At 41.2% G+C, this 22,768-nt stretch overlaps 1 protein-coding gene across 1 annotated transcript in view; it reads left to right on the top strand.

Moving 5' to 3' along the window:
- LOC124552300 (platelet glycoprotein V-like) overlaps positions 1-22,768 on the top strand; it is a 104,408-nt gene that overhangs the window by 33,612 nt on the left and 48,028 nt on the right. Inside the window, exon 3 of the mRNA XM_047126575.1 lies at positions 4,015-4,406. Within this exon, the coding sequence (XP_046982531.1) occupies positions 4,015-4,406 (392 nt within the window). The remainder of the gene's footprint in view (positions 1-4,014; positions 4,407-22,768) is intronic.

Raw genomic sequence — 22,768 nt, 5'->3', positions numbered from 1 at the left:
TTCAGGAAAGAGGATCACTTCTGCGAGTCTGGTCGCCGCCGAGGTGGCTGCCACTCCTTGCTTTTGAGGCACGATGGAAACCTTCTGCAGACACAACGGTGATTTGCCGAGCACCGAGCCTCACTTCACATTTGCGAGAAATTGAACAATTTACCACTGCCAGCGAAAGTACCAATCCGTACAATAAATTATCGAGTAGTGGTAACAAACCTGAAATGAAATCTAGAAGTAATACTTGGCAGTCACGTAACAAGATCAGTGGTTGTAGCATTTGCAAAAAAAATGATGGGATTACTACAGTGAAAGTTTGCAAAATGTGATGCAAATAGTGTTAGTGGTAAAGAAGTAATAAATGAAAACGTCGTGCCTCATGCCGAAGTTCTACAGCATGGAGAGCGAAAATATCTTAACCGAAATACTTTTTCCTTTCATTATTTTGTTGGGGTGACAGGAAGAAAAAGTTTTCAAAAGGTCTGAAATTAAAAGCAAAGTATTCTGAAAGTCTGTAACTGTTGTGTTTATCAAATAATGTATTAAGACACACTTGGTAATTTGTGCGTCAAGAGTTACACCACCTGAAACTATATTCACACTTCTTAACCTTAATACTCTCCTCATTGTATTAATCTTTTAACGTAAGATTATACATCAAAATGAGTAGATTACGCCAATAATATAAAATTTTTAAATTCTGTCATCAACTGTAAGAAATATTGAAAATCTAAATTTTGTTGCCCTTTGACAACCTGTAAACGGAATTCTGCAGTGTGTACAATTGAATAGCCTATTGCAGAAACAGCACGTCTCCACTTTTTGAGGCAATATTTGAGTTTTAGTGATTATGGAGACAATACCTACAGTCTTATGTTGAAGGAATACGTCTACTATACATCTCTGGTCCACAGACAGGATGCAAAATTACATTTTAGAGGAAAAACGACACTTCTCATGGAGAGCTGCTGTTTCTCCATGTAAGCGTAAGATATCAGCACAGAAGATCTTCTACGCAGTCAGCTCACCATTAATGTAGACATTCACAACGTAGGCGGCAAAACTGCAAAATTTTATGTACACTCCTGGAAATGGAAAAAAGAACACATTGACACCGGTGTGTCAGAGCCACCATACTTGCTCCGGACACTGTGAGAGGGCTGTACAAGCAATGATCACACGCACGGCACAGTGGACACACCAGGAACCGCGGTGTTGGCCATCGAATGGCGCTAGCTGCGCAGCATTTGTGCACCGCCGCCGTCAGTGTCAGCCAGTTTGCCGTGGCATACGGAGCTCCATCGCAGTCTTTAACACTGGTAGCATGCCGCGACAGCGTGGACGTGAACCGTATGTGCAGTTGACGGACTTTGAGCGAGGGCGTATAGTGGGCATGCGGGAGGCCGGGTGGACGTACCGCCGAATTGCTCAACACGTGGGGCGTGAGGTCTCCACAGTACATCGATGTTGTCGCCAGTGGTCGGCGGAAGGTGCACGTGCCCGTCGACCTGGGACCGGACAGCAGCGACGCACGGATGCATGCCAAGACCGTAGGATCCTACGCAGTGCCGTAGGGGACCGCACCGCCACTTCCCAGCAAATTAGGGACACTGTTGCTCCTGGGGTATCGGCGAGGACCATTCGCAACCGTCTCCATGAAGCTGGGCTACGGTCCCGCACACCGTTAGGCCGTCTTCCGCTCACGCCCCATCATCGCGCAGCCCGCCTCCAGTGGTGTCGCGACAGGCGTGAATGGAGGGACGAATGGAGACGTGTCGTCTTCAGCGATGAGAGTCGCTTCTGCCTTGGTGCCAATGATGGTTGTATGCGTGTTTGGCGCCGTGCAGGTGAGCGCCACAATCAGGACTGCATACGACCGAGGCACACAGGGCCAACACCCGGCATCATGGTGTGGAGAGCGACCTCCTACACTGGCCGTACACCACTGGTGATCGTCGAGGGGACACTGAATAGTGCACGGTACATCCAAACCGTCATCGAACCCATCGTTCTACCATTCCTAGACCGGCAAGGGGACTTGCTGTTCCAACAGGACAATGCACGTCCGCATGTATCCCGTTCCACCCAACGTGCTCTAGAAGGTGTAAGTCAACTACCCTGGCCAGCAAGATCTCCGGATCTGTCCCCCATTGAGCATGTTTGGGACTGGATGAAGCGTCGTCTCACGCGGTCTGCACGTCCAGCACGAACGCTGGTCCAACTGAGGCGCCAGGTGGAAATGGCATGGCAAGCCGTTCCACAGGACTACATCCAGCATCTCTACGATCGTCTCCATGGGAGAATAGCAGCCTGCATTGCTGCGAAAGGTGGATATACACTGTACTAGTGCCGACATTGTGCATGCTCTGTTGCCTGTGTCTGTGTGCCTGTGGTTCTGTCAGTGTGATCATGTGATGTATCTGACCCAGGAAAGTGTCAATAAAGTTTCCCCTTCCTGGGACAATGAATTCACGGTGTTCTTATTTCAATTTCCAGGAGTGTATATCGTGCAGGGTGAGGCTAAAAGAAGTCCTGACGACAGTAATAGTGAGAAATCAAATTCCACTGAAGTACGTACACAAATTTCCTGGTGGGTGTCCCGTTCACACAAAAACAGCACTGTTGTTGAACTTCTACAAACTATCATTACTACTGGAAGATAAAGTGAACGTCATTATTTTCCCGTTATTAGGCATTCTTTCTGGACACGTGTGTTACAAAGAGGGAGATTCTCACACCAGACGGGATCTATTCGCTGTATATGTGAAGTGGAGAGGAGAAGATGAAAAAGCAACGATTCATGTAAGTGAATTCATGGACTTTCAATAAGAGAAGGATCGTGTCATAGGGAAGTAATTCTTTCGTGCGCTGCTTGTTCATGATTTTAAACTGCTACCTTCTACAGTCAGCCATACAGTGCTGGCATGTACTCCTGCTTATCCACAGGGCTATATCGGAGTAAATGAGAATAAAGTAGATGACATAAGAGAACTTCAGCAATACATACGAACAGAATATCGCGGCTTTTATGATGAACGACTAGCTATACCCACCACAACAAATGGTTCAAATGACTCTGAGCACAATGGGACTTAACATCTGAGGTCATCAGTCCCCTAGACTTAGAACTACTTAAACCTAACTAACCTAAGGACATCACAGACATCCACGCCCGAGACAGGATCCGAACCTGCGACCGTAGCAGCCGCGCGTGTCCGGATGGAAGCGCCTAGAGCCGCTCGACCTCTACCACAACAGCTGGAGAAAAATTATGTTGCTAAAGCTCCGTACAAATATATATTTTATGTTCTCATTCTTTACTGAATTTCTAACACTGTAGCTTTATAATATAACAGAAATGTCGTTAAATTGTTTTCTGTTCATTTGAAAAAAACATGTTCTGTGTCGAAATTGGTGAGTCATAAGCAATAGCAACTTTTTGTTACTAAAAACACCTGGCGTAGGACAGAAAGAATAGGTCATAAAATCTGTTATTAATTTAAAACTTCTCTGTAGTATTTATTGCTTTTTGTTTCCGAAGTTATTACCGTTTATTTCAGAAACAACACTTGTCTAACACTTTAAAAAGTTCTGTAAGTTTTTGTATTGTCTCACATTATCGAACAAGACATAAAAACATATGCACTCATCTGTAGGTAAAACAAAAAGGAATATCGTAGTTCTCTTCAGTGGATTATCCCTTACAGACTTTTTTCTCCTGGGATATGTCACTGAGTAAAAAGGTGTTATTACAGAAATAAAGAATTCAGTTTTAACCGTTTAGTGAAACAGATAATGGCTGCACTGTGCCCACTCAAATTGAGTAGCAGTGAAGAATCAAAATTATTTGTTTATTTTGTGTAACCAATGACAGCTGGTGTGGGAAATTACTGTCGTTCAGAAAATTGGTTGCCTCTGAAATTAGTTTTTTTTTATTCAACCAAACACCTAGAACTCACTGTCACGTATATAATGTTGTCCCAGCAATTGTCAAGCTTAGACTGAACGGTCGTCCTTTCTCAGATACTGAGCCTGAACCACAACAAGCTGGAGTCCTTGGAACCAGGGTTGTTCCAGAACATCCCCCAGCTCATCATGCTACATCTGAATGGGAACGCCATCAAGACCCTCTCGGCAGACGCGTTCACCGGTTTGCAGCGGTTACGCTACCTGTACATGTCCGACAACCAGCTGACTTCGCTGGCTGCTGATGTCTTCAAGCCAACTCCTGCGCTGGATACCCTGGTTCTGAAAGGGAACCTCCTCCAACACCTGCCAGAGGAGATGCTGGGCAACTGCTTCCAGTTGGACTGTCTGTATTTGGACCACAATCAGCTCAAGAGCCTTCCAGGGCGACTCTTCACCAACAATACTGAGCTCTGTGTTGTCTCACTCGAAGGCAACTGTCTTAGCAGGTACGAATTATTTCTTATTACTAGTCTACTCTCTCAGGTTTAGGATAGACCACATGTCCATCCTCATGATGACATGTCAGTCCTACATGACGTGTAGGCAATATTAGATCTGTGTTAGGTGTTCATAGTTTGACAGTCAATAATCCTGTTGGTCTGAGCTGCAATGTGTGATGCTGGATGGAGAGTCATCTAAATATATGGTATAACCTCTATGAGACCACGCACTAGTGTGATAACCTGACGCAACTACATTAGTGTCACCATCTTCAGTTGTGTGTTACTAAGTATTACTAACGGCATGGCAGAGGTTACTTCCCGTTGTAGCACGTTCTAGGATGTCCTACCATTTCATTCAAGTATGTTTTGTGACAAGGATAACTGCTAAAATGTCTCTGTAAACACAGTATTTATTCTATTTAACTCATGATGGTTCCTACAGAAGTGAGGCATGGGGCATTTTAGTAGTAGTTAGCTTCTCGTGATTGAGGTTCCCAGAGTTATAGAATTTCTTAAAAGACATCATTTTCGTCGTTTATTTCACTACTGCAGTTTCGGACTTGTGAGCCCTTTTCAAGTGGTACTACAAAAATTAAAGACAGTCCTAAAATGAAACACAGAGTGTACTAATGCGTACAGAACTACACAAATATGTGATATTGACAATTGTACAACACAAAAGTGGTGGTCATAATACATCACTTACATTTCGCTACAGCTCACCGCAGACCTTTAAATTCCCCGACATGTATACATGTCAGCGCAAAAATAGGCCCTTTCACAGTAGAAATACAGTAACATCAGACGAGTGCAAAGCTATGTACGTGGTGAAATGATGTAAATTAATTCAAATGCTACCATTGTTAACATCATTGATGTAAATCGTTGCAAATCGATGTTCTAGCACACTGTTTACAAGTAAACTAAGACCGTTGGCGCCAAAATACTTTCATAGGTCAAGACTGCTCGCTCGCGCAGTAATCAGAGACAGTACATTCCAGCAATAACAGTTGTAAACTTCGTATCATACAGAAATGTGTGTACGCATAATGTATGTATGCATAATATGCATGTTGCTTACGACATTTTTATTTGGTAACATGGAAGAATCACATGCGTTACTACTTTTTATTTTCATCTTTATTTTATTTGTTTTTAGAAGCTCTTAAGTGATGTATTTTATCAGCTGTTCAAAAAGCTGTGTAAAATTTTTTTATCAGTGCTCCCGATGAATAATGTAGTACTGCAAGTTTTATACATGACAACAAGTGCGGATCAAGTGCACTCCCATACATTTTATTTTTGTAAATTGATTTTATCCCCTACATTTCGTTTTATCTCGAGAGTATGTCTTGCCGCGTCTAATCTATTTTAGCAGTGCATAATATTATTGCATAATCACTTTTTTACACTTTTATCGAAAGCGTTTTCAGCCCTTCGAATTTATTATTATATGCTTTTACCTAAACTTACCTACATTTCCCACATTACAGCTATGGAAGAAGTCACATCCTGTAGCGTCTTGTGATGTATTAACCAAATTTCATGTATCATGGCTGTTGGCTGTATCATTGGCGCACATAATGCGCCTTCTACGTTTTTTCCACTAGTTGCAAAGCATACCAAACAAAGTAATATGTAAGATTGCGGTTGCCATGTTTTGTATGAATACCCAAGCTAGTGTTAGACCATTACAACCGATAACGTATGTATTTTTACACTGCTCCATCACAAATAGATTTTCCTACCCTGGCCTCTTACGACTGTAACAACCAAGAAATATGTGTGTTGCAAACTGACGTAAAAAGATGTTATGATATGAGACTTACAACTGTAAACGCTGAAATGTACTGTCTCTGATGAGTGCACAGGCAGTCTTGATTTTTGAATGTATTTTCGACTCAACGGCCTTAGTTTACGTGTAAACAGTGTGCTAGACCATCGATTTGTAACGATTTACGTGAATGATGCTAACATTGGTAACATTACACGAAATTTACATAATTTCACGACGTACAGAGCTTCGCATTCGTCTATTGTTACTGTATTTCTACAGTGAAAAGGCTTATTTTTGATGATGACGTATATACATGTCGATTTTATGTAAGTGATGTATTCTGTTCACCATTTTTGTAATGTACTGCTGTCTACATGACACGTTTGTATAGTTCTGTGTATACGAGTGCCCTCCATGCTTCATTTTTATATTATTTTAGCTTTTGCAGTACGACTCGAAAATAGTCCAAAGGCTGAAATTGCAATAGTGAACGAAATGATTTCTACAGTCAAAAAATAGCTACTGCAACTACATCCTTCCGAATCTGTTTACTGCATTCATCTCATGGTCTTCCTCTAGGATTTTTACGCCCCACACTTCCCTTCAGCACTAAATTGGTGATCCCTTGATGCCCCAGAATGTGTTCTCTTTATCGGTTCTTTGTTCTTGTCAGGTTGTGCCACAAATTTCTTTCCTGCAGAATTCTCTTCAGTACATCCCAATTAGTTACGTGATCTACCAACCTAAGCTCCAGCATTCTTCTGTAGCACCACATTTCAAAAGCTTGTATTCTCTTCTTGTCAAACTGTTTATCGTCCGTTTCCCTTCCGTACATGGTTATACTCCTCTCAGATATCTTCAGAAAAGACTTAATAACATTTAAATCTGTATTCGACGTTAGTAAATTTCTCGTGTTCAGAGACGCTTTTCTTGCCATTGCTAGTCCGCATTTTATGTTCTCTCTACTGCAGCTATAATTAGCTGTTTTTCTGCATAAATAGCAACACCTTTGGTGTCTTGTTTCCTAATCTAGCTGCCTTAGCATCAGCTGATTCCATTACCCTCGTTTTGCTTTTGTTAATTTTCTTCTTATATCCTCCTTTTAAGACAATGTCCGTTTTGTTGAACTGTTCTTTCAACTCCCTTGCTGCCTCTGATAGAATTATATCATCAATGTCAAACTTCACCGGTATTATATCTTATCCTTGAACTTTAACTCCTCCTCCAATTTACCTCTGATTTCGTTTACTGCTTCCTCAGTATACCGACTGGGCAACATCTGTGACAGGATACTAACTGTGGCACTTCCTTTTCAACCAGTGCTTCCGTTTCACGCCCCTCTACTCTCATAACTGTCGTCTGATGTCTGGACAAGTCGTAAACAATCTTTCACTCCTTGAATTTTACTCCTGCTACCTATAAAATTTCTAATAGTGTTTTCCAGTCGACATTGTCAAAAGCGTTCTCCAAATCTACGAAAGCTATAAGCGTAGTTTTGCCTATTCTTAGCATATATTCTAGTGTAAGTCGTAGGAAGACTATTTTTCCGGAATGCAAACCTTCTCAGAGATCGGCTTCTGCCACCTTTTCCGTTCCTCTGTAAATAGTTCGCGCTAGGATTTTGCAGCCATGACTTATTACACTGATATTTCGATAATATTGACACCTGTCATTACCTGCTTTCTTTGCAACTGGAGTTATTACAATCTTCTTGAAGTCTGTCGTATTGGTAGTGCACATCAAGTGGATAGTTTTCTCGCGACTGGCTCACCCAAGGATATCAATAGTTCTGTGGGAATGTCGATTGCTCCAGCGTCCCTGCTTCGACCTAGGTCCTTCAGTGCTCTGTGAAGTTTTTCTCGGAGTATCATATCTCTCATCTCTTCTTCAATTAAGTCCTTTTCCCTTTCTACAGGATTGCCTTCAAGTTCGTTTCCCTTTTATAGTCCTTCGATGTACTCCTTTCACCTTTCGGCTTATTTTCTTAGTACTGGCTTTCCATCCGAGCTCTTGATATTCACACAGCTGCTTTCCTCCTAATTTTTTTTTAAATTTTATTAAAGGCTGTACTTATCTTCCAGCTAACTATATATGCTTCAGTGTCCTTACATTTATCTTAGACCCATTCCTACTTTGCCATTTCGCACTTTCCGAGGATCTCATTTTTTAGATGTTTGTATTCCCTATCGCCCACTCAGTTTGCTGCATTTTTATATTTTCTCTTTTCGTCGATTAAATTCAATATTGCCTGTGATAAGCACTTCTGCTAGGCCTTGTCTTACTTATTTAGTCCTCTGCTGTCTTCAATATTTCGTCTCTAAGCAACACATTCGTCTTCTCCTGTATTCCTTTACCGTGTTTTAGTCAATCTTTGACTAATGCTCCCTCTCAAGCTCCCAGCAACCTCTAGTTCTTTCAACTTATCCAGGTATAGTCTCCTCAGATTCCTAACTATTTGCGACTTCTTGAGTTGGAATCTACATCTACATCTAGACAGATATTCCGCAAGCCACCATACGATGCGTGGCATGGGGTACCCAGTACCACTATTTGTCATTTCCTTTCCTGCTCCACTCGACAATAGAGCAAGGGTAAAACGAATGTGTACATGCCTTCTCGTATGTTATCTTCGTGGTCGTTACGCGAAATGTGTGTTGGCGGAAGTAGAATCGTAGCTTCAAATGCCGGTTCTCTATATTTTCTCAATAATGTTCCTCGAAAAGAAATTATGGTCAGACTTCACACATGCGCCTGTAAGTGTTTTACTGTTTAAAATCTGGTTCTGAAATCTGTGTCTTACCATTGTGTAATCAATCTGAAACGTTCTGGTGTGCCGGCCGGGATGGCCGAGCGGTTCTAGGCGCTACAGTCTGGAACTGCGCGACCGCTACAGTCGCAAGTTCGAATTCTGCCTAGGGTATGGATGTGTCTGATGTCCTTAGGTTATTTAGGTTTAAGTATTTCTAAGTTCTAGGGGACTGATTACTTCAGAAGTTAAGTCCCATAGTGCTCAGAACCATTTGAATCATTTGAGCTTTCTGGTGTCTCCAGTTGTCTTCGACGTCTTTCACGATAATTAGTATAATTTTTCTTTCTCTTGCTGTTTCTACTATCGAATTCTAGTCGTCCGTCACAATTAAGTATTTCTCTTCCTTAACTACCTGAATAGTTTCTTTTATCTCGTCGTATATTCTGTTAATCTCTTCACCATCTGTGGAGCTAGCTGGCATACAATATTGTGCTACTGCGGTGTTGTTGGCTTCCTGTCGTGGCTACACTAAAGCGTTACTATGCTGTTCGTAGTAGCTTACCTGCATTAGCATTTTCTTATTCATTATAAGGCCTACTCCTGCATTACCTCTGTTTGATTTTGTATCTGTAATTATGTACACAGCTGACCGAAAGTCCCGTTCGTCCTCCCACCGAACTTCACTAATACCCACTATATTTAACTTCAAACTGTTCTTTTAAATTTTCTTTACCTACGTAGCAGATTCATGTATCTAAAATTCCGTTGTCAGTTTTAATTTCCTGATGACAAATCCTCCTGAGTAGTCCCCACTTGGGAATGCGAATGGGGGAGTGTTTTACATCCAGAATATTTTACCCAAGAGGATTCCATGATAATTTAAACTCAAAGTAGAGCTCGTACACAACTTTAATATATCACTAAATTACTCAATTAATACTGATCCTTGAAACTTCAGCTGTGTACCAGCAAAAAAAAATAGCTCTGAGCACTATGGGACTTAACTTCTGAGGTCATCAGTCCCCTAGAACTTGGAATACTTAAACCTAACTAACCTAAGGACATCACACACATCCATGCCCGAGGCAGGATTCGAAACTGCGACCGTAGCAGTCGCGCGGCTCCGGACTGAAGCGCCTAGAACCGCTCGGCCACCCCGGCCTGCGCTGTGTACAATTTCAGATCTTTTCAGTGTTTGGAGAAACGAACGTGTGACCGACAGTGCAGATTACCTTTGTATATATGTTGAAAATCGCTTGTTAATACTATTTTGTGGGGCCTTCGCTTACTTTAGCAATACTCTACGGCAGGTCTCGTGTTGTGAGTTACTAAGCAGTCGCCTTTGCAAGTCTAAGATATTTCCTCGATGTCCCACCAATGAACAGAAGCCTGACAAATATAACTGACCATTTGTGATCATTTTATTTCATACCCCCATTAATTGTTACACGTAGGTAGTTAATGGGATATTTGCTACAGCTTCCAGGAACAGTTGTTGCTGGAAGGAGCAGTAGAAGAAGAAAGGAGTGGGATGCACGAAGCTCAGAATCTCCAAAATATGTTATAGATGGTATAACGTGTAACAATTACATAGAGATGGAAAGATTAGCGATAGATGGGCGAAGATTGTGGACTACACGAAAGTAGTCGGAAGACTGACGATCGAAAATAAAAATAAATGGCACTACATGCGGGCAGGACTCACACACTGCTGGTTCCGTATAAATTATCTACACAAACAATTAATAGTGGATCTCGACGATTTTTGCGTTACCGACATTCACACTGGCAAGAAATCGGTCGCAGGGATTCCAAAACGTTCGACAGTGTCTTAATATCAGGTATGAAGTCGAACAACAAATAACAAAAAAGATTTTTTTTCACACCATGTAATTACAAATCCACAGTTTTCGGATTGTGCACTGAAACCATGCTTCTTACCAAATTTTAAGTTTTTAGATCAACGGGAAGTACCATGAAGGTTTCATTGTGTTAGTTTGCAAGTATGAAAATATGTGACACAAATGGCCTTATCTTGTGACTGCATTGACTTGGAAGATTCCCTTTTCTTACATAGACAAGAGAGTTTAGATCTTAGCATGTGACATAAATTTCGACTTGGTACGTCTACCGTGGCGAGGAAAAGGGGGGTTTTACAGTCGGGAAGACAGACAGATGGAAGGAAAACAAGTGATCAAAAAATGGCTCTGAGCACTACGGGACTTACAGGGTGTTTCAAAAATGACCGGTATATTTGAAACGGCAATAAAAACTAAACGAGCAGCGATAGAAATACACCGTTTGTTGCAATATGCTTGGGACAACAGTACATTTTCAGGCAGACAAACTTTCGAAATTACAGTAGTTACAATTTTCAACAACAGATGGCGCTGCGGTCTGGGAAACTCTATAGTACGATATTTTCCACATATCCACCATGCGTAGCAATAATATGGCGTAGTCTCTGAATGAAATTACCCGAAACCTTTGACAACGTGGCTGGCGGAATGGCATCACATGCAGATGAGATGTACTGCTTCAGCTGTTCAATTGTTTCTGGATTCTGGCGGTACACCTGGTCTTTCAAGTGTCCCCACAGAAAGAAGTCACAGGGGTTCATGTCTGGCGAATAGGGAGGCCAATCCACGCCGCCTCCTATATGTTTCGGATAGCCCAAAGGAATCACACGATCATCGAAATATTCATTCAGGAAATTAAAGACGTAGGCCGTGCGATGTGGCCGGGCACCATCTTGCATAAACCACGAGGTGTTCGCAGTGTCGTCTAAGGCAGTTTGTACCGCCACAAATTCACGAAGAATGTCCAGATAGCGTGATGCAGTAATCGTTTCGGATCTGAAAAATGGGCCAATGATTCCTTTGGAAGAAATGGCGGCCCAGACCAGTGCTTTTTGAGGATGCAGGGACGATGGGACTGCAACATGGGGCTTTTCGGTTCCCCATATGCGCCAGTTCTGTTTATTGACGAAGCCGTCCAGGTAAAAATAAGCTTTGTCAGTAAACCAAACGCTGCCCACATGCATATCGCCGTCATCAATCCTGTGCACTATATCGTTAGCGAATGTCTCTCGTGCAGCAATGGTAGCGGCGCTGAGGGGTTGCCGCGTTTGAATTTTGTACGGATAGAGGTGTAAACTCTGGCGCATGAGACGATACGTGGACGTTGGCGTCATTTGGACCGCAGCTGCAACACGGCGAACGGAAACCCGAGGCCGCTGTTGGATCACCTGCTGCACTAGCTGCGCGTTGCCCTCTGTGGTTGCCGTACGCGGTCGCCCTACCTTTCCAGCACGTTCATCCGTCACGTTCCCAGTCCGTTGAAATTTTTCAAACAGATCCTTTATTGTATCGCTTTTCGGTCCTTTGGTTACATTAAACCTCCGTTGAAAACTTCGTCTTGTTGCAACAACACTGTGTTCTAGGCAGTGGAATTCCAACACCAGAAAAATCCTCTGTTCTAAGGAATAAACCATGTTGTCTACAGCACACTTGCACGTTGTGAACAGCACACGCTTACAGCAGAAAGACGACGTACAGAATGGCGCACCCACAGACTGCGTTGTCTTCTATATCGTTCACATCACTTGCAGCGCCACCTGTTGATGAAAATGGTAACTACTGTAATTTCGAAAGTTTGTCCGCCTGAAAATGTACTGTTGTCCTAAGCATATTGCAACAAACGGTGTATTTCTATCACTGCTCGTTTAGTTTTTATTGCCGTTTCAAATATACCGGTCATTTTTGAAACACCCTGTAACATCCGAGGTCATCAGTTTCCTAGAACTTAATACTACTTCAACATAACTAACCTAAGGGCATCACACACATCCATGCCCGAGGCAGCATTCGGACCTGCGACCGTAGGGGTCTCGCGGTTCCAAACTGAACCGCCTAGAACCGCTCGGCAACACAGGCCGGCAACAAGTGATCCTACAAAGGTTCCTTTTCTACTGATGAAGGTACAGAAGCCTAAAAAGAACGGCAAATGAACGAGAGTTGCGCTCTTTGAACCGACCTCAGACCAGTCTCTGGACTCGTCCGCCACAACAACGGGTGGAGGCGAGAGTGGCAACACGACTGCCAGTGTCAGTTCTTTGTTCCAGTGTGTCGTTAGGATCGAATATTGTATACTCCAACAACTATAGTGTCTGGTGGACATTATAACGTTATGCATTTACGTCTACGTGCATCTACGTCTACATCTACGTGGTTACTCTGCTATTCACAATTAAGTGCCTGGCAGAGGGTTCAACGAACCACCTTCGTGCTGTCTCTCTACCGTTCCGCTCTCGAACAGCGCGAGGGAAAAACAGCACCTAAATTATTCTGTGTGAACCCTGATTTCTCCAATTTTATCGTGATGATCATTTCTCCCTATGTAGGTGGGTACCAACACAGTATTATCGCAATCGGAGGAGGAAAGTGGTGATTGAAATTTCATGGGAAGGTCCCGTCCCAACGAAAATCGCCTATGTTTCAATGATTTCCACTTCACGTATCATGTCTGTGGCACTATTTCCCCTATTTCGCGATAATACAAAACGAGCCCCCTTTCTTTGAACTTTTTGTTGTCATCTATCAGTCCGAACTGAGCCGGCCGGAGTGGCCGAGCGGTTCTAGGCGCTACAGTCTGGAACCGAGCGACCGCTCCGGTCGCAGGTTAGAATCCTGCCTCGGGCATGGATGTATGTGATGTCCTTAGTTAGGTTTCATTAGTTCTAAGTTCTATGCGACTCATGACCTCAGAAGTTAAGTCGCATAGCGCTCAGAGCCATTAGTCCCATCTGATGTGGATCCCACACCGCATAGCAATACTCCAGGATAGTGCGGACAAGCGTGGTGTAAACAGTCTCTTTAGTAAATCTGTTGCACCGTCTAAGTTTTCTGGCAATGAATCGCAGTCTTTGATTTGCTCTACACACAACATTACCTATGTGATCGTTCCAATTTAGGTCATTTGTAATTGTAATCCCTAAGTATTTAGTTGAATTACAGCCTTCAGATATGTGTGACTTATTGCGTAATTGAAATTTAGCGGATTTCTTTTAGTAATCATGTGAATAACTTCACTCTTTTCTTTATTCGGGGTCAGTTGGCATTTTTCGCACCATACAGATATCTTATCTAAATCATTTTGCAATTTGTTTTGGTCATCTGACGAGTTTACAAGACGGTAAATGACAGCATCATTTGCAAATAATATAAGAGGGCTACTCAAATTGTCTCCTACGTCGTTAATATAGATCAGGAACAATAGAGGGCTAATAGCACCTTCTTGAGGAACGCCGGATATTACTTCTGTTTTCCTCGATGACTTTCCGTCAGTTGCATTTCTGACAGGTAATCGCGAATCCAGTCACTCAACTGAGGCGATATTCCATAGGAACGGAATTTCGTTAGAAGACATCACAACCATCTTCAGCCTAAAAGAAATGTTACCACTTCGTTTTAGAGATCTCTGATTCAGCATTACTACAACAGCATTAGTTCTTTACATTTTCCGCTCCATGAAGCTGTCCTATTGTTGTTGTTGTTGTTGTTGTTGTTGTGGTCTTCAGTCCAGAGACTGGTTAGATGCAGCCCTCCATGCTATTCTATCCTATGCAAGCTTCATCATCTCCGAGTAACTACTGCAACCTACATCCTTCTGAATTTGTTTAGTGTATTCATCCCTTGGTCTCCCTCTACGATTTTTACGCTCCACGCTTCCCTCCAATACTAAATTGGTGATCCCTTGATGCCTCAGAATGTGTCCCACTAACCGATCTATCCTCCTACTCATGTTGTACCTCTTCTCCCCAGTTCTATTCAGTAGCTCCTCATTAGTTACGTTATCTAGCCATCTAATCTTCAGCATTCTACTGTAGCACCACATTTCGAAAGCTTCTATTCTCATCTCGTCCAAACTATTGATATGAAACAGTAAAACTCGCACTCCCGAATTTTACCAGCACTATTTGTGGAAAATACCACAGACAATAGTTTGTTTGGCCCACAGGTAACTTGACGCTCAACCTGTTTTGTACATCTGAGATGCTGTAAGTAGGCTGTTTATGTTTTCTCTATGTAAGTAGGCTGTTTAGGTTTTTTATTAGTAACGCCACCTCTAGGCTGTGCTGTGGGCAGTCTGTGGCTGCTTTGCATTGTTGTAATACTCGCCATTGTAGTGTTAGGCAGCTGGCTGTGAACAGCGCGTAGCGTTGCGCAGTTGGAGGTGAGCCGCCAGCAGTGGTGGATGTGGGGAGAGAGATGGCGGAACTTTGCAATTTGTCATGAACTGATATATATATTATGACTTGTGATGATATTAAGGTAAATACATTGTTTGTTCTCTATTAATATCTTTCATTTGCTAACTATCCCTATCAGTAGTTAGTGCCTTTAGTAGTTTGAATCTTTTATTTAGCTGGCAGTAGTGGCGCTTGCTGTATTGCAGTAGCTTGAGCAGCGAAGATTTTTGTGAGGTAAGTGATTTGTGAAAGGTATAGTTTAATGTTAGTCAGAGCCATTCTTTTGTAGGGAATTTTGAAAGTCAGATTGCGTTGCGCTAACAAAGTATTGTGTGTCAGGTTAAGGACAGTCTTGTAAGAATTGTTGAAAGGGGACGTTTCATATGTCGACCCTTAGCCTAGGATACCTCACTGGAATCTTCTGATTTTTTCTTGTAGTTTGTGTATTTAGTGTAGCTTTTGTTTATTGCTAGCGCGTAATTGTAGAGAGAATTTCCTTTGTAGTTGCAGTCTTTCATTGTTGTATAGTAAAACAGTTGTGGCATGCATGTAGATTTGCACCAAGTATTTCGCAGCTGCGCTTGCAATTAACTAGATATTATTTTCAGTGCTATGTTAATGTGTTCTCTTATTTTTGATCTTCAAATTGTGTTTTTCTGTGTTGTCGTGTGAAATACTGTGACAATAATGGCGTGTGAAAAACGTAACACTAGGCTCCAAACTAAACTGAGAAATAATAGTGATGACGAGCGTAGCTTATCAGCGCCGCCGAGTAATGAATTTACTAATGTTCAAAGTAGTAATTTGGTAACTGTGCACAGGGAAATGGAGCGGGCGTCAAACAATGGCGTGGACAGTGAAACAATTAGTGAAGAGGGAAGCATTATCGATCGACCGGTCGGCAATAGCTCGCCTCAGGAAGCCGAAATGACACGACACGATCTCGCAAATACTGTAGATTCAGGTTTTGCGTCCTCACCGTTTTCTCAAAGGAGTCAAGACACATTTTCCGCTTGTCAAACTGTGAATGTTGCCGGTGCAAATTCACTGCCGAAAAGCACTGAGGAACATGTTTCAGACACCAGTGCATTGTTATTACAATTAATGCAACAAATGGGACAAAAGCTTGAAAAGTTAGACACAATGGAACAAAATCAGAGACAAACACAGCAACAGTTAGACACAATGGAACAAAATCAGAGACAAACACAGCAAAAGCTTCAAAAGTTAGACACGACGCTTGAACAAACTCGTGAAGATTTAACTACTGAGTTACATAACATCGAATCGAAATGTCAAAAAGTCTGTAATGACGTAAAAACACAAATTTGTGAGCATTTCCAACCTATTTTTTCGCGGCATGAAAATACATTACAGAATCACGAAGCAGCCATAAAAGAACTGCAAACTATTGTTCATGAAAATCACAACACCTTGCAAGCTAAAATTGACGCAGTTGCATCTACCGATTCGGTTACGCAACTTGCAAAAAGTCAAGAAAACTTAAAGGACACAGTAGATACGATTTCAACACAAATGGACACTCTGAAACTTGGTTCAGAAAAACACACTGAGGAAATGTGTTCATTATCAGAGAAAGTAGTTGAACTTTCGGATCAGCTAAATAATTTATCTACGAAGGTAGATGATAATCTGAATGACGCAAAACCGGTAGTCTTTAATGACACAGAACAGAGCGAACAAATTAGGAAACTGAAACAAAATCTGAATCAAATTGATACGCAACACCAAAGAGAAATCCGGGAAGTACAAGATCAGCTGACACAGGTAATACAAGAATTACGTATTTCAGAAGACACTCGCGCTCCAACACGGGAAGAGGAACTTAGAAATACGCAAAAGCCACAAAATAATAACACAGGGCATTTCGGTAATTATGAAAGAAATTGGCAAGGTACACCGAATTTTGAGATGGAACGGCCGACACGACCTAACAATGACCGATATGCGACTCGCCGACATGATGATTTTGACTATAAGCTGTTCATTACTACACGTAAATTCAAAACATTTAAGAAATCTGGCAACGACATTCATCCACAAGCATGGCTTCATCAATTCTCTCATTGTTTTCCTCCCAACTGGTCATTGGAGCACAGATTAGAATTTATGTGTGGCTACTTAGAGAATGAACCAGCTGTAAGAATGCGATCGGTCATTCACGATTGCCACAGTGAAGGAGAATTTTACCATGCCTTCCTCTCAGCATATTGGTCTCAAGCCACACAAGACCGCGTAAAACATGGCATCATAATGATGAAACATTTCGAACAATCTGAATTCTCCAGTCTTGTGAAATATTTTGAAGACATGTTGCACAAGAATCAGTACCTGTCAAACCCATACAGCCCCTCAGAACTCATCCGCATTTGCTTAATCAAATTACCTGAACATTTACGACATATTATTTTGGCAGGACGTTGCAAAGACGACATTGAAGCTTTTCAGGGACTGTTACAAGAACTGGAAAGTGACACTGACAATCGCGGAACACAGGAGCACAACAATTACAGATCACATCAGTCGCAATTCCGCGATGAAAGAAATAATAACTGGACACGACAAGGCTATTCCCACAACACATATCGTGACCAAAACAGACACCACCCGTATGACAACCGTTGGCAGAGTAGTAATAATTACAGGGAAAGATCACCTCTCCGTGGTAATGACTATCACAGAGACAATCAGAGAAACAGACAATATGGGAACCAAAACAATTATTATCAAGGGAGACAGAATAACTTTAGACGCAACGGTCCAGCGCGCAGTTACGATTCAGGGAGAAATTCTCCACCACTTAACCGACAAGAAAGAAACTACAGGAGCTATCGACATGGCGACAGACGATGTGATCGTAACGACAGACCTGAATTGCATCAGAACTGGCGGGATTTAAACAGGGCAGAGCCCTCTCGAGGAGGTGAATTTGTAGAAGTTAGGTCTCCAAATCCGAATAACGACGCGCGCCAACAAAGAGACAATAGGCAATGACTCACACCGCTGGCAGCCACAAAACATACTTATGAAACTGACGACGCAGCTGCCGTAGCTAGTAATTACGTAAAAATGGAAGACATTAGGGACATCTTACTCCAGGAACACGACATAAAACATAACAACATTGCATATCCTGTGATTCACATTACTGTAAATGACATAAAATTTACGGCAGTACTTGACTCTGGCAGTCCCATTTCAGTAATCAGTGAAACAGCCTTTAGCAAATGCAACAAATCGAACGATTGCCCCACACTTCCGTTACGTAAGATTAAATTACAAGGTGCAATCTTTGGAAAAGGTGTAGATGTACGCCAACAAACCAATTTAGAATTCTTTTGTCAAAGCCACAGCTTCTCTATGAACTTTCTCATTGTTCCATTATTGTCGACGGAAATTATACTGGGAGTAGACTTTTTAAATGAATACAAAGCAATCTTAAGCTTTCACGATGCTGAAATAAGTTTAGAAAAAGAAGGTAAGTCAGTAGCTTTGAAATTTGAAGATTGGCTCTCAAACCATGACGAGGAAATTAATCGGCTTTACCTTCTGTTAGACAACAGTTCGGACTTTTCTACGGAACTAGACACTAACAATCACTCTGCAAGTACTGACAGGGATGATATCGACGGCGCATTTGACACTAATAAGTTAATTCAGAATAAAATTCAAACAATTGAGAATTGTAATGACACTGATAGGCAGGACCTTTTTGAGATTTTACAAGAACATTCCACAGTTTTTACTCACAAAACAGGAACAATCAAGGGATTTCAATACCAATTTCGTGTTCGTGAGCATACTAAATTTTGTGTTAGACCATATGTAATTCCGGCGCATTATAGGGACCGTGTTAGAACAGAAATACAATCTATGCTTGACGAGGGCATTATTGAGCCTGCAGTAAGCTCATACAACAATCCGTTACATGTTGTTGAGAAGAAAAATGGATCGATCAGGCTTGTCTTAGATTCGAGACAAATCAATACTATCATTATTCCTGAAACAGACAGGCCGCAGACGATGGAAGAACTTCTTCAAAATTTTAATGGTGTAAAAGTGTTGTCTTCCATTGATCTCAGATCCAGCTTTTATCAGATCGAACTTCATCCAGAATGTAGAAAATACACAGCTTTCCTTTGTTTCGGCGTTTGTTATCAGTTTCGGAAACTTCCCTTTGGTTTGAACATTTCTTCAGCAGCATTCATTCGCGGGCTAAATTCGATATTACCTGAGTTCTTAAAACGTCACATCACCTTATATGTGGACGATATTCTAATAGCAGAAGCTTCATGGGAACTACATAATCGCATCCTCAACAGTTTGTTACGTATTTTTGCAGAATCTGGAATTACAGTTAACTTGGAAAAGTCTGAATTCGGTAGGACAAAGGTGAAGTTTTTGGGACATATTATTTCTTCTGAAGGCATTCAGCCGGATCCTGAAAAGTTAGAAGCAATCAGAGCCATTCCAGTTCCATCCACAAAAAGACAAGTCCGCAGTTTTCTAGGTCTCGTAAATTTTTACCGTCGTTTTCTGAATATGCAAATTCTTGTTACACCAAAACTTTGTTCTCTCACTGGAAAAAATACTATTTGGAACTGGGACGAACAAGCACAGTTGGAATTCAATTCTTTGAAAGAAGCGTTACTTCACGCGCCAATCTTAGCTCATCCAGATCTGTCACAAGATTTCTGCCTTAGCACGGATTCTTCTAAAGTCGGTCTTGGTGCCCATTTATTTCAAGAAGCCACAGAAAATGACACTACTGTTCAGAAAACCATTGCTTTTGCTAGCCGAGTGCTAACAAAATCTGAAAAAAATTATTCCGTTACTGAATTAGAAGCTTTAGCTATCGTTTGGGCATTTAACAAATTCCGTTTCTTTCTTTCTGGTAAGCACGTAAAAGTATACAGTGATCATCGTGCATTACAATTTCTTATGTCTTCAAAATTAAATCATGACAGGTTAAAACGTTGGGCATTGTTTCTGCAAGAATTCCGCTTCACAATAGTCTACATTCCCGGTAAGGAGAACATTGTTGCGGACGCACTGTCACGCGCACCGGCTGGGCTTGAGAAAAGTACCACAGAAGGCAACCTCGAGAAAAATTTCAGTATTCTTTACATTCAGAAAGTCGCCTTTGAAAACTTCATCACCACATCTTTAAAGGACATTGCTCATGAACAAGATAAAGATCCGATTTGGAAAGACATCAAGAGCAAATGGCATGAAAAGACACACACACAGATTCGGCATTATTACCTGGTTAGAAACAACATACTCTTCAAACGCTGCACTGTTGATGACAAGCTATGGGTACTTTGCATTCCAGACGATTTTGTTAATAAGCTCATTTGGTACATTCATTTCAGCTACGCACATTTTGGTCCACGAAAATGTTATCATATTCTTCGAACGACTTGTTATTTTAACAATATGGAAAAAAGAATTCGAAGAGTCTTATCTATTTGTAAACTTTGTCAAAAGGCGAAACCATCTACTGTCTCACATCGTGCTCCATTGTTTCCTATTATTCCTTCTAAATTAAAAGAATTTGCTGCTGTTGATCTCTTGGGACCGCTTGTCAGAACATCCAATGGATTTTCGTACGTTCTAGTCGCTGTTGAACTTACTTCAAAATTTGTTTCTTTCACACCGTTACGTAAAGCCACCGGACGGTCTGTATCCAACGCATTTGTTAAAAATTTCTTACGTGAAGTTGGCCACGTTGCTAAAGTCATTTCAGATAACGGACCGCAATTTAGATCTGCTGTTTGGTCACGCATGCTTCGCAACCATAAAATCAAACCTGTTTTTATTTCATTGTACTCACCACATTGTAACCCCTCCGAACGGATTATGAAAGAAATCAATAAGCTTTGCAGGCTTTATTGTCACACAAAGCATCAGCATTGGGACAGATATTTACACTTATTTCAAAACGTGCTGAATGAAATGCCTCATGATTCCACTGCTTTACCACCTACTCTTGTACTGAAGAATGAAGAACCACCGAACAGAATCAGAGAGCTTGTACCTTTCCCAAATACACGTAAACTTCGACACAAAGACATAATTGATTTGGCTCTTAAAAATATAAAATCTGCAGCAGACAAAAGGAGAAAACTACACGGTAAAGCAAATGCAAAGAAATTGTATATTGGTCAGAAGGTTCTCATTAAAGCTCATTCATTGTCACATAAGAAGAAACACTTGAGTCACAAATTCTTTCTAGTTTACAATGGACCATACAGAATCCGACGTATACCACATGATAATTGCGTTGAAGTTGAAACTCTGCGTATTAGGAAGAGTAAAGGTTTACACCACATTTCACATGTAAAACCGTTTGTTGAGAGATAATCTGCTTTTTACCTTTGTCTTTGCCATAAAACTTTTCACTTCACATTTCTAGTATGCTTTGTCAGACTTACGAAACTGTCAACATGCAACAATGTTTGAAGTTAAATATCCAGTCTAGAACCTAGGGAACATTTTTAAACAGAAATTACGAATGCATTGTTATAGTGAACAGACGACACAGTGTTGTATTTGTACATTCTTGCTTGTTAGTTGCACGATTACGTAACGACTATCAGGCTTACATACTTAGGACACATACTGGTACTGCTAATGAGATTTTAATGCAACATTTTGGTTTACTTGAAAATACATTCTGGGTTTAAAGTACTTTCTGTGAGATACCAGACGACAGAGTGATTAGTTTATGTGACAGATACACGATTTTATCACGACGCTACTAATGAGTGACAATTTACAATGTTGCTTTTGCGCTATATCTGTTTTATATCTGCACAGTTTTTCGGCATTATTCAAGAAATTAAAACATGTTTTAGTAGTAACTTTTCTGGTATAGCAACAATGAGACAGCCTTTTTCGTAGCACAACAATACGTTACAGTACAGTACTTTCCTCATCACGGCAATAAGCGTAATAACTAAGATATCTATACGCAAAGCATTTAACTTTTGTGTATCATGAGGTAAGTACATTGACTTTAGCGGAACTTTGCTTACAGAGGACGATAACTACGACAGTTCCACAGAATTATCTTACAGCAAGACGCGCATTTAGCGCTACAAGACACGCATTTGAGTGATTAATTTTGTACTTAAAACATTTATTTTTAAAGATTTTTGAATTACAAAGAAAGTTTTTCGTGATACATTTCATTCCATTGCTGTAATCTGTAACACCTGAGGGTATAATTACATTAATCCTCAGGGGGGTACACGCCTACTTTGTGTACCATGTGTTTGGCAAGCACAAGGAACCCTAGCTAATATGGTATTTGCTTATACAACTTTACACTTCGGTACCATATTTCTCTAACACAGAATTACACAGCTATCTGATTATTTGACAGAGAAACAAACATTCTTTTTACTACATCAGTGACTGATGTTTACGCATTTACAGAGTTGGATTACTTCACAGTTATGAAATTGTATTTTGTCTGTACTGTGTGAACTGTTCATATTTTTTCGGAACCATTGTGATACTATGAGAGCTTTGAATGATGTATTTGGTAAAGGGATTATGAT

This window comes from Schistocerca americana, chromosome 10, assembly GCF_021461395.2.
Source record: "Schistocerca americana isolate TAMUIC-IGC-003095 chromosome 10, iqSchAmer2.1, whole genome shotgun sequence".
NCBI lineage: Eukaryota > Metazoa > Arthropoda > Insecta > Orthoptera > Acrididae > Schistocerca > Schistocerca americana.
The sequence above is the reverse complement of the archived record's forward strand: the minus strand, read 5'-3'. Positions and strand labels throughout refer to the sequence as shown.